The following is a 12,690-nucleotide window of genomic DNA, read 5'->3' as shown; positions in this document are numbered from 1 at the left end:
GCCACATCACCATGGTGGAGTGCCCTGGAGGGTCATCCGTGTCTGATTACAGCTTCCAGGAGATCAGTGGGAACCTTGTGCCTGCGTCAGGCCTTGGAACCTCGAATGTCATCTGGCTCAGGAGTGTTTTCTGGGTGGTGAATTCAAGGGGCGATCCCCTCCCCTGGTGATCTGTACTTTCACCAGCACAGGGGCTGTCTCCCACCCGAACAGAGCAGCCGGCACAACAAGCTCCCCGAGGCACGTGCTTCTGACGCCTCTCTCCCGTCTTCGTAGCCAGGCTCGGGAAAGAGGAGCCCACGCCCCCGTGTGCCCCTTTGCCTGCGAGTGACCCTCCACTCGCTGTCACTCCCGCCATGCCACTGACCCGGCTCCTGCAGAGGCCACGAGCTACCGCGTGGGTGTGAAGTCTACACAGACATGTCCTGCTCCTTAGCCTGTCTCCGCGCCTGTTGACACTGATCACTCCCTTCTTCATGACACTTTGCTTCCTTCAACTCTGTGACAGGGCCCCTGCCAGTTCTCTCCTCGCATTTGCCAGTGTTGCCTTCACTCGAAGCTCTTCTCACTCTCTGAATGTTGCCAAAAGAACGCACTGAACTGGGTTCAAATCCTGATTCACTGGCTCATGTGATGTAAGACCTTGGGCCAGTAATTTAATTTCTCTGAGTCTGTTTCCTCTTCTGTAAAATGGGAATCATGCCTATGCTGTGGGGTATGGTGAAGATTAGTGATAGCGCATGCAAAGCACCCATACATCAGAGTGTTTATTCTCCAAGACGCCAAGCGTCTTAATATCAGAAACTGTATTTTAAAGAGACACAGGACATCCTGGTGCAGGTTTGATCAGTTTGATCACTGACATTCTGCTAAAATGGTAACCAAATGTCCCCATCTTCAAATGAGCCTATAAAAACATATTTTTTATCCTCACCAGAGGACATTTTTGCATTTATATTCAGATAGAGCAGAAGGGAGAGAGGGAGGAAGAGAGAGAGAGAAACCGATGTGAGAGAGACACACCTAGTAGTCGCCACCCGCACGACCCCAAACGGGGTTGGGGACAAATTGCAACCAAGGTATGTGCCCTTAGCGGGAACCGAACCTGAGGCTCTCCAGTCTGCAGGCCGATGCTCTAACCGCTGAGCCAAACCAGCCAGGGCTATAAAAACTTTCTTATTGACTTTTTTTTATTAGTTGATCTATAATTCACATGGCATAAAGTTTTCCCTTTTAAAAGGTACAATTCAGTGGCTTTTAGAATATTCACAAGATTGTGAAGATGTCACCACTAATTCCAGAACACTCATCACACCCAAAAGAAAGCCATACCCATGGCAGTCATTCCCCACTGCCCACATCCCCACCCCTGGCAGCCACATTTTACTTTCTGTTGGATTTGCCTATTCTGGACATTTCTTATAAATAGTATCATGTAATATGTGGCCTTTTGCATTTGTTTCTTTTACTTAGCATGAATGCTTTCGAGGTTTGTCCATGTCAAAGCATGAATCAGTCATTCACTCTTGTTTCTGGCTGACTAATATTCCATTGTGTGGATATGACCTTTTGTTTACCCAGTAAGCAGTTGATTGATATTTGAGTTGTTTCTAATTTTTGGCTACTGTGAATAATGCTGCTATGAACCTTCATTTTATTAATCGTTTTTTAATTTTTATTTTTCAATTACAGTTGACATTTAATATTACATTAATTTCAGGTGACAATCTTTTCTTATGTTGTATCTGATCTAGTGAGATGGTGTCTAACCTACTTAATCCCATCCAGTGTATTTTTCATCTCCAGTGGTTGAGTTTTTAATCTCTAGAAGTTTTACTTAGGTCTTTTTTTTCTTTATCTTCTTTGTTTCAACTTAATATATTCAATTGTTCCTCTAGCTTCTTGAACATGTGGAATATAGTTGTGATTAACTTATAATCGTTTGTGTCTTTTTTTATTTTATCCTCACCCGAGGACATTTTTGCATTTCAGAGAGAGAAGGAGGGAGAGAGGTAGAGAGAGAGAAAAACATTGATGTGAGAGAGAGAAATATCTACTGGTTGCCACCCACACAACTCCAGCCAGAACTGGGGACAAACTGCAACCGAGGTACATGCCCTTAGTGGGAACTGAACCCGGGACTCTCTGGTCTGAGGGCCGACGGTCTAACCCCTGAGCCAAACCGGCCAGGGCCGTTTGTGTCATTTTTTTGGTGGGCCTCCTTTGAGGGCCTCTTCTCCGTGTGGCTGGCTGTCCCTGTTATTTGCATACCTGAGGATTTTTCAGATGCCAGATATTGTAAATTTTCCATGTTGGGTATTGGATATATATTTTTTGTAATCTTTACCCGAGGATGTTTTTCCATTTATCTTCAGATAGAGTAGGGAGGAGAGAGAGAAAAAGAGAAACATCGATGTGAGAGAGGCACATCAACTGGTTGCCTCCTGCCCAACCCCCACCAGGCCTGGGGCCCGAACCGCAACTGAGGTAAGTGCCCTTGACTGGAATCGATCCCACGACTCTTTGGTCCAAGGGCCGACGCTCTAACCGCTGATCCAAACCAGCCAGTGCTGGTACTGATATTTTTATTCCTATAAATACTCTTGAGTGTTTCCCTTGGGCAACACGATGCCACTTGGAAAGAGTTTGGTCATCTTGCCAGCCATCTGCGTCGGGAAGGTCCCGGTTAGCCCGGGGCTCATCTCACCAGCTCCTGGAGAAGCCGCTTCTGAGCGCTCTGCCAGTGCCCATGGTCGTGAGCTGCTCCCCCGGCTGGTGGGGGCAGGAACTGTTTCTGGCCTTCTGGGAGCTCTGGCGCTGCTCCCCCTGACGCTGGGTGGAATTGCTCCCTGCCTTGGCTCCGCCCCTCGCAGGCGGGCGCTCATCGGAACTGGTTGGAAACGGGAGGAGCCCTCACCATGTCTGCAGACCTCTGTCTGAGGAGCTCTGTCCTGTCTGCCTTGTCTCCTCTGGCCCCTCGACTCCCTGGCCCCGAGCTTCATTTCCACATCCTGGGGGGAACTCCAGGCCTCCCTGGGTGACGGCTGTCACCCCACACTGCAGGCTGAGGCAGCCGTAGGGGTTGCCTTATTCACTTTCCAACTTCGGGGGATCCGCGTGCGTCAACGTCTGATGTTAATGCCTTGAAAACCATCACCTTATATATTTTGGCCAAGTTTTTGCGGGTAGTTTCAGATGAGAAGGATTAGTCTGATTCTTACTGCATCTTGGCCAGAAGGGGCTACATCTTTTTCATATAAAAATTTAGCAGTTGCTCTAATACTATTAAACCACTGTTTTTCACCCTTGTGGGGAAAAAGTTCAGATTTACCTTGATACATTTACCTGTACTTCTTGTATGTAATAATATATTTCTGAAGGTGAGAATGTTTTATGTCAATGTTTATTTTGTCCAGAGAGGGGACTACGGTCACTAGTTTTTCACAGTTGGCTTTGGAAACTCAAATGACAACTTCCTGCTTTTTCTTTTCTTCTGTGCATCAAAATAGAAAAGAATGTTTCTTCCTTGGAACAGGAGATGTAACCCTCTCTTTTCTAGAGTGTAGCAGGTCACTTGCCTGTGGTAGGGCTGGGCATGCCCAGTTCGGCTGCCCCTGACCTCACCGAGGCTCAGGACCCGCTGGAAGGACATTTCCCTCCCCGTCACCTTCTCTTCACCTTCCCACCACTAGCCAACCCCGGGCGAACAAGTGCAATACTAAGTAGGAAAAGAGAGCGCTACAGGGCAAACTCTCTGAAATACATTTGGATCAGTTTAAGAACCAGGGCCGGTTGGACTCAGTGGTTAGAGCATCAGCCAGCCCCATGGACCAAAGAGTTTTGGGTTCAATTCTGGTCAAGGAGACACACCTCATTGCGGTTCGTCCCCGGCCCTGGTCAGGGTCGTGTGGGAGGCAGTCAGTCCATGTGTCTCTCCCACATCGATGTTTCTCTCTCTCTCCCCGCCCCTACTCCCACTCTATCTGAAAATAAATGGAAAAAAATATATATCCTCAGGTGAGGATTTTAAAAACTTTTTTAAAAAGAGGAAGAAAAGAAACATGAAGCCTGTCAGAGACCACAAAGAACTCAGCACACGTGCTCCCCAGGGGGTCCTGCTGGTGCCAGGCCACCCCAGGGGTTCCTGCTGGTACCAGACCCCCTCGGGGGTTCCTGCTGGTGCCAGGCCGCCCCGGGGGGTCCTGCGGGTGCCAGGCCGCCCCAGGGGGTCCTGCGGGTGCCAGGCCGCCCGACCAGACACAGATCGGCTTTTTGTTAGGATGCTGACCAGACTCATGGATGCTTTTCCTAAGGCTATCAGTCATGCCTATGACTCCTTCCTTTCTTGTTTAGAAGGTCACGGGCCTTCTCTGGTGTAAATATACAGGTTTCAGTGCTGCATTTCGTTCATCACGTCAGTTAAACTTCCAGCTTGAAGGTGAAACCGAACTCGCACATCCATTAGCATCCTCTGGAAAGTGGCCAGATGGCTGCAGATGAATTTTTAATACTCCCTTTCCACTTTCCAGGGCTGATCTTCCCCCGGTGCTCAGGCTTTGCACGCACAGGGCTTGTGTTCACCTTGTGAGGACACGTATAAAGTTACTGGCTTTTTCCTCCGAGTGGCCAGTTCTCACTGGGCTCATCACAGAGACCATCTGCCCCCAACCAGAGTTATGGAGCCAGTAGGTGGCTGAAGAGAAACTGTGATGGGTCAGGACCGGGATGATCAGAGCTGTGACGCCAGACCCACGAGATCTGCTGGGGTGTTCTAGTGGGGCCGTCTGGGGTCCACACTGAGGGCCCTGGGAGTGGGGTGCATGCTCAGTGAAAGCTGTGAGGTTCCCGGGTCCCCTCCAAGCACACAGCGTGCAGCGTTCATGTGAAATCAGCTCTGTCCAGGCCGTGGGAAGACACTGGAGGACATTCCTCTCCGTGTTTCACATCGAAGATGCACCGGGGCTGAGCCTCAGCAGCTGGGACGGTCCCCGGGCAAACCTTCCTGTAGGCTCTATTTTGATGGTCTTGATTCACTCACGTCAGTGTCTTAGTTCAACTGGGAGGAAATCAGAAGGTAATGGAGCAGACCAGGGCTTCAAATTTTTGGGAAGAGGCTGGACGCACGCAAGTAGGCTCTGCCTCCTGCTGGGAACTTGCAGCGGCCCCAGACCATGTAAATGCCTCAGATTGCAGGGATAATGAAACCTCTCAGCACCCGGACGCGTCCTCGGTGGACATGGCACGCCCCTCATTTAAAGTGTGCACGGTGTGTGTGGGAGGTCAGAATGAGCCGCTGTCACCCCGTCCCACCCCGTGCCCATTGCCCATGGGTTCCCCGCCATCCACATGCTCACTGCTGTTCACGAGGTTTGCATCTCGTGGTCCCATTAGCCCCTAACTTCCTAAGCAGATTATTATTTAGTTTCACCGTGTGCTGGCTTTTAAGCGAAGACAGCAAAAGCAAACAGAGTCCTCCTTACATTTTAATGAAACAGATGAAGCCAGCTATGTGCTAGTCACCTTTCAACATAAGCTCTCGGTCCCCAAGGCAGTAAGTGAGCCTGGCGGCTGTCCTGTACCCCCGCGGATGGTCTCACGTGGGGCGGACAGGAACGTATGGACGGGACAGTACTTCGTGGAGTTAACTAAAGAAGTACTTAACAAAATTGACAACACAAGAAAGCATACTGCCGCCGGTGAAAGGATTATTAGACCTAGGTGAAGATTTTTTTCTAATCCTCACCTGAGGATATATTTTCTATTTATCTTCAGATAGAGTGGGAGGGAAAGAGGGAGAGAAAAGGAGAGAGAGAGAAAAGTCGACATGAGAGAGACACATTGACTGGTTGCCTCCCACACGATGCCCACCAGGGCCGGGGACGAACCCCAACCGAGGTACATGCCCTTGGTCAGAATCGAACCCACGACTCATTGGTCCGAGGGCCGACACTCCACCACTGAGCCAAACCAGCCAGGGTGACCTAGGCAAAGTTTTAATTTGATATAGTTGCAACGTGGCAGAACCCTTTTCATCTAAAAGCAGTAGAGAACGCCACGGCCAGCCTTGTTTCTGTTTCCTCCCTGAACCTTAGCCCCGGGGCCTGAGCGTTAGCTGTTGCTGGGACTGTGTGCGGGTGAATGCACAGCCGGCCTGAGTCCCAAACAAGCATCGGTTCGGTGCCACAAATCAGCTAAACTTTTGCTGGGTGTGTTGATACCAAAAGCTAATGTTCTCAGGGGAGCCTCTGTCTTCGCGCCAACGTTCATTTGTTGGCCCGGGAATAGACATGTGGGCTGAGTGTGCCGGTGCTCGGCAGAGCACTGGCATGAGTGTGTGGAAAACATCAGTGCACCAACACCACCAATAGCAGTGTGGGGGCAAAAGTACCCTTCTCCACCTCCTGAGTTCTTCTGGTCGGGCCAGTGATCCATTCACGCGAGACAGATCAACAGGCAGAAAAGGCAGCTTATGCTACAGATGTGCCCGTTCTGGGAGCTGTAAGAGAGACCCGAGGAGGCACTGGGCAGTGGAGGCTCATGGTTATCTTGAGCTGAGAAGAAAGGGGAGGTTGGGACTTCAAAGGGCAGGAAGGCAACTCAGGGAGCTGGAAAGCAAATGTTTTGTAAACAAATGTTTACTGAGCCAACTTTAACAGTGGGGCACAGGGAGGACCTGCATCAAAGGGGCCTTGGAGGTCCCTCCCTGGCTCTCACACCCGGGTTATCCTCGTGTGCAGTTATCTATGGTGATACTCCCTTCCTGGAGCAGGTCCTCTATCTGAATTCCTTCAGAAAGCCCAGCCGGAGTGGCTCCGTTGGTTGAGTGTCGTCCTGTGCACTGAAAGGTTGCTGGTTTGATTCCCGGTCAGGGCACATGCCTGGGCTGCAGGTTGGGTCACTGGTCGGGTCATGAACAGAAGGTAACTGACTGATGTTTCTCTTTCACATCGGTGCCCCCCCCCCAAATCAATAAAAATATATTCTAAAATAAATTCCTTTAGATATAGACAGGTAATGGGGGTGGATTAAAGGTTATTTCTGAGTCTTTTATTCTTTAATAACCGGCTTAAAATAATCAATATTCCAAAAGGCATATTTGGGGGGGGGGTGACAAACTTTGTTTCTCTTCAGCACCAAGAATAGGATTTCACCAAATCCTTTTTTTTAAATTTTTTTTTCTTTATTGATTTTAGTGAGAGAGGAAGGGAGAGGAAAAGAAAGACAGAAACATCGGTGAGAGAGAACATCAATTGGCCGCCTCCTGCATGCCCCCCACTGGGGATCGGGCCCACAACCTGGGCATGTGCCCTGACCAGGAATCGAACAGGTGACCTCTTGGTACATGTGTCGATGCTCAAGCAGTGAGCCACACCAGCCGGGCTCACCACATCCTTATTTTTTTTTAATTGATTCTTCTAGAGAGGGAAGAAGGAAAAGAGAGAGATAGAAACATCAATGTGAGAGAGAAACACTGATGGGCTATGTCCTGCATGCCCCCCACTGGGGACTGAGCCCGCAACCCGAGCATGTGCCCTGACCTGGAATTGAACCCGGACCTCTCAGTCCATGGGACAACACTCAATCCACGGAGCCATACCAGCCTGGCTCACCAAATCCTTTTATATTTTTCCTTTACCATTGAATATAATTGCTAACCTGATGATGATGATGATGATATTGACAGTAATAGTAATAATAACAGGGAATAAATCTGACAGCCAAAATACATGACAACACCAAGTGCTTACCACTGTCCACAAGCTCAGATGTGACTCTGTGCCTGAGACTGCAGTCGCCTTTAATTCACTGAGCTGCAAGTGTGGTTATTATTCCCTTCAGATTTCTGAAAGAAGTGTCTTCTATATTGGCGTTAGACACCTGGTACCGCAATACGTTCAGCAAAACACTCACCAGCTACAGCATTAAAACGGCAAACTGTAATCATGGAAGGAATCCACCTTAGGTCTTAGTCTGTGCCTCAGAGTTTAGTGCATGCAGTAAATCTCTCATATTTTGCTGGCAGTTATTTTTCTTTTGTGTTCGGTATTGAGATCGCTGGGATTAAGTACATACAGTGATACCTCGGTTCTCGAACGCCTCGGATTTCGACCAAATCGGTATTCGACCAGGAGATTCGAGAAACTTTTGTCTCGGAATCCGAACAAATATTTGGAACTCGAACTTCCGAGATGAGCCGAGTTGAGCCGAATGGCGTTCATTCGGCCCAGCGCGCCTTGCTGCGTCATCAGTGTGAGTGCAGAGAGAGTCACGCTTTGTGGAGAGAGTCACGCTTTACACTGAATTTAACCCGTAGACATACTGTACACTTTTATTTCTTGTTGAGACTTATGTTTTTCTACATATTATATACAAATTAGGCCAGTAAATAGGCATTTTCTGGGGCTTGGAACGAATTAATCCAGTTTCCATTATTTCCTATTGGTTTCATTGCTTCGGTTCTCGAACAATTTGGTTCTCGACCGTCCTCCTGGAACGAATTATGTTCGAGAACCGAGGTATCACTGTATTCAGATTGATTTGCCTGCAATGTGCCATACTACACATGCTTCTGTCATAAAGGCAGTGTAAAGGAGCAGTAAGTCCACATTCCACTGCTCTGTGAAGCCATGCACTTTCAGATACGTCATATATGAGGCCACACTGCGATCTCTGGTGATTTCTTCATAAGAGGAAGAGTTAATTAAAAAATGCATGGTTACCATTAAATTACCAATCAGAAGTAGTTAGAGAGCAATTAACCATCATTTCCCCTTAAAAGATGAGGCCACTTATGTGTTCCAGGCCCGTTACTCTGCTCTGGCTGTGCATCAGGTCCGTGTTCTGATTTGTTTTATGCGTTACTCCCGGCATTCTGGAGGTGGATGGGGAGGCTAAAGAACGTGTGGAATGTTACAGGCTATCCATGATTGTGTGGGCATGCCGTCCTCCAGGATCTGCTTGGGCAAAGGCAAGAAAGCACTTCTGGACTGTAAACCCATCGTGTAGCACTGAGTGCTCCGGGCGCCCAGCCTCTGAGCTCCCACGGGAAGGACAGCAGTCCCGAGGAGGGCCCTTCCTTACCCATGGGTCTTGGACCGCGATCCACTGCTTGTCTGTGCTCCTCCCTGGGGCCTTGCCTTTGCACCTTCAAGCTTCAGCCTAATACTCACTTTCCCTTAAAGCCTCCCCGACCCTGTCCTCAACAGGAGGAGTTTCTGATTCCCTTCCCTGGGCCCCAGCCCCCCACCCCCACCCACACAAACACTGTCTTCCTGGCAGGAACTGGATCTCAGAGGCTTCATGGGCCACGGGAAAATGAGCACTTTCTTACCGCAATGGAGCATAATGGGAGGGAGGTCCACACAGGTCACGAGCTGTCTTGCATTTGCAAAGGTCATTCTGGCTGCTGTGCAGTGCAAGGTGAGAAGCAGGGCTTCCCATGATTCCAAAGGTCGTGGCGGCTTGGACTGGACCTTGAGTCATGGAGGTGGTATGAGCGGTCACATGGGGGAAACATTTTGGAGGACGTTGATGCTGTAGAAATTTAAAGCGAGAAAACCCCGGAGCAGAGGTCATCAGAGGTGTGAGTTGATGCAGAAAGGGTCACCAGAACCAGCACAGAAAGGGAGGGAAGGGCACGTGGGCAGGACTCCCTGATGCTCAATTAACAGGTTGCTATGTTACAACTATGACTTTGACCTGAACTGATTGGCTTATTTCTCATTAGACATTTTCAAAGAGTGATTCCCTTGGAGATAAGACAGCTGCTCCGATCCCTCTCAGCAGTCCTGGAGAAAGGGAAGAAGCTGGAGGGAGTCCGGAATGGGGCCTGTTACTCCTCCCCCGAGCAGGAAACCTGGCTTGAACCCCATGAGCAGAGCACGTGTTTCCAGCCCCTGCCGTTTTTCTTTCTAATATCCGCGGTGACTAACCCTGGCAATTCCCTTGGTCCGCTCGCTCTTGATGAAATCCTTGACGAGAGCTGTTGTCCCTTTGGGGCTGAATGTTTTTTTCACAACTATTTTTTGTTTTTTTTTAATAGGATACCCCAAGCAGAGGAGCACGGCTCCCCGAAATGGGTTTCCCCCCAAGCCCGACCTGCAGGCCCGGGAAGCGGAGCGGCAGCTGGTCCAGCGGCTGAAGGAGAGGACTGAGCAGCAGGCCCGGCAGCTGGGCCTCGTGCAGGGGGAGCTGCGGCGGGCCGTCCGCGGCTTCCAGGCGCTCGCCGTGTCCACGCAGCACTTCTTCCGCAAGGTGAGGCCACGTCCGGAGGTGGAAGGGCTCTTTGGGCAGAGGGCGATCACGGTGACGGGTGCGTGTCTGTTAGTTTGGTTTGGGGGTTTGATTTTCAGAAGGTCATCACACATCAGGTGGCATTTGGAAGCCAAGCTTATAGTTACCTGTGAAAGAAATTAGTTTGGGAAGAATGATTTAATAACCTGATTTCCAAAAGGGAAAACTGTGTCAAAAAGAAAGCAAAGAACATAAGTGAACATTTTCAAGGTGAAGTCCTTGAAGAAAATGGAGCCGATGACTGTTTGCACTACAGGGATGAGGCGGCCAGGTTCAGACACGTCTGCACATTTCAGGCCCAGGGAGACAGGCCTGGCTGCTGGTGGGATGTGCCAGGCCTGGGCGGCTCCTCAGAGCCCACTCACGTGTTCCCAGGGCAGTGTGGGGTGGGGAGGCCTCCCTGATCCCGGGCTGTGTCTGGAAATGCAGACGGGGCTGGCTTCTTCCCAGCAGGCGAGTGTGCAGAGGCTGCTGGGCCATCTGGCAGAGGCGGGAAGCAGCCTTGTGTAGTCGAGCTCCCCGCCCATCGGCTGGAACGGAGGCTGGTGGAAGCCTGGGTCTGAGCGAGGCGTCGGTGGTTCACCTTGAGACAGCCAAAGCATGTTTGGGGCAGAAAACTAGCATCTTAAATTAGCATATTAAAAACCCATGGGTCCTGGCCGGTTTGGCTCAGCGGTTAGAGCATCGGCCTGTGGTCCGGAGAGACCCGGGTTCGGTTCCTGCTAAGGTCGCATACCTCGGTTGCAGTTTGTCCCCGGCCCTGGTCGGTCGTGCGGGTGGCAGCCACTCAATGTGTTCCTTTCGCATCGATGTTTCTCTCTCTCCCTCTGTTCCTCTCTCTCCCTCCCACTCTACCTGAACAAAAAATGGAAAAATGTCCTCCGGTGAGGATTAAAAAAAAAAAAAAATCCCATGGGACATTTTGAGTTTCACATGTGGACCTTCTGGTACTTATAAATGGGAAGAAGTGAAAATGCTATATATATGCGCTCCAAATAAGAAAACGGACTGACAAAATCCCTGGCTAATTTGAAGAACAAAATCAGAAATATTAGGTAGCACCGTGTCCACTGGTTTTATTTATCATCTGAACCTTAAAGTGTGGAGGACTCTTTGGCCTTTTATTGATTGATTGATTGATGATTGAATGATTTTTTAAATTGATTTTTTAATGAGAGGGAGAGAGAAACATTGATGTGAGAAACATTTATCGGCTGCCTCCTGCACGCCCCCTGCTGGGGATCGAGCCTGCAACCTGGGCATGTGCCCTGACGGGGAATTGAACCCAGACCTGTAAATCCATGGGCTGACGCTCCGTCCACTGAGCCACACCTGCCGGGCTCACTGGCCTTTGATGATGCCCTCCACCCTCCTCTCGTCCCCAGGACAGAAGCCAGGGCCGGTCTTTCCTGCTGCTCTGTTCTCTTCTGCTTAGAACTTCCAGCAGAAAGAGCCGATCACAGTATGTTGTAATGAAGGGCCCGGTGACCAGATTTCAGTTTGCCAATAATCTCAGTCTCTCTAACCAAAATGTAACCGCCGGCAGTAGTGGCCCAGTCTCAGTTTCCTGTCTTCCCTTCTGGTCCAGTACCGTCGGTGTGAGCCTGGCACAACCCAAGTGGCCGTGTACCCACCCCGGTAAGAATTAAAACTACACACTCATGTTGGAGGTGTCAGAGAGGCCTGCCCTGCCATGGGAAATGCTGGGCGTTTTGCTCATTAGAGAAAGAGTGGCATGTTTTCTGTTCTTCAGCTCGGTGTATTTTCCACTGCCTGTGAAGTCTTTAGCAAACAGGAAAACGGGCTATTCACTGGGATCAGTGATAACATTGACACTGTTACGCTGCCTGCGCCGGGTGACTGCATCATTCAGTCCTAGCAGGTCCTTGACAGAGATTTCACGTGGATAGACCTTGAGGTAACAGACTGGTAACAGGAGCTGTGTCCCGGCTGGAACTTTTGGACCTCACTATGGCATCACGGAGGAGAAGGGAGTTTCCGTGCTGAAATTAAGAGTCCATTTCCTATAGTTTTGTGTTTCTGTGTCCCGGGGAAATTCCTTGTTGGCCCACGAACCGTGAGTTTTATTTCCCTGCAGTGAGCACATGGCTCTTAAATCAAAGACCGACCGGGTGGGCGGCTGGGTTGCAGGGACCCGTGGGCCCTCCCTACCGTTCGGCTGCACAGCGGGCATTGCAGCAACACGGACGGGGGCACAGATTTCACTTTCTTTCCAGTAAATCACAGCCAGTGACTCCAGACAGGCCTCCCGAATGACCATGGAATTTTACCTCCACACAGTGTGTTCTTTTCAACTCTCTCTCCAGATAAATCCTAGAAGGAAACATGGATGTGACACAAAGTCTGTAATTGAAGTTGAGTGGCTTCCTTACAGAT

At 49.9% G+C, this 12,690-nt stretch overlaps 1 protein-coding gene across 3 annotated transcripts in view; it reads left to right on the top strand.

Annotated features, from left to right (window-relative positions):
- Nucleotides 1-12,690, top strand: part of MTUS2 (microtubule associated scaffold protein 2) — a 389,435-nt gene that overhangs the window by 256,298 nt on the left and 120,447 nt on the right. For all 3 annotated transcript variants that reach the window (XM_036252380.1, XM_036252379.1, XM_036252378.1), the window contains one exon: nucleotides 10,043-10,254. In XM_036252380.1, the coding sequence (XP_036108273.1) occupies nucleotides 10,043-10,254 (212 nt within the window). The remainder of the gene's footprint in view (nucleotides 1-10,042; nucleotides 10,255-12,690) is intronic.

Source organism: Molossus molossus, unplaced genomic scaffold (assembly GCF_014108415.1).
Source record: "Molossus molossus isolate mMolMol1 unplaced genomic scaffold, mMolMol1.p scaffold_m16_p_10, whole genome shotgun sequence".
In the NCBI taxonomy this organism is placed as follows: domain Eukaryota; kingdom Metazoa; phylum Chordata; class Mammalia; order Chiroptera; family Molossidae; genus Molossus; species Molossus molossus.
Note: the sequence above shows the minus strand (reverse complement) of the source record. Positions and strands in the feature narration are given on the sequence as shown.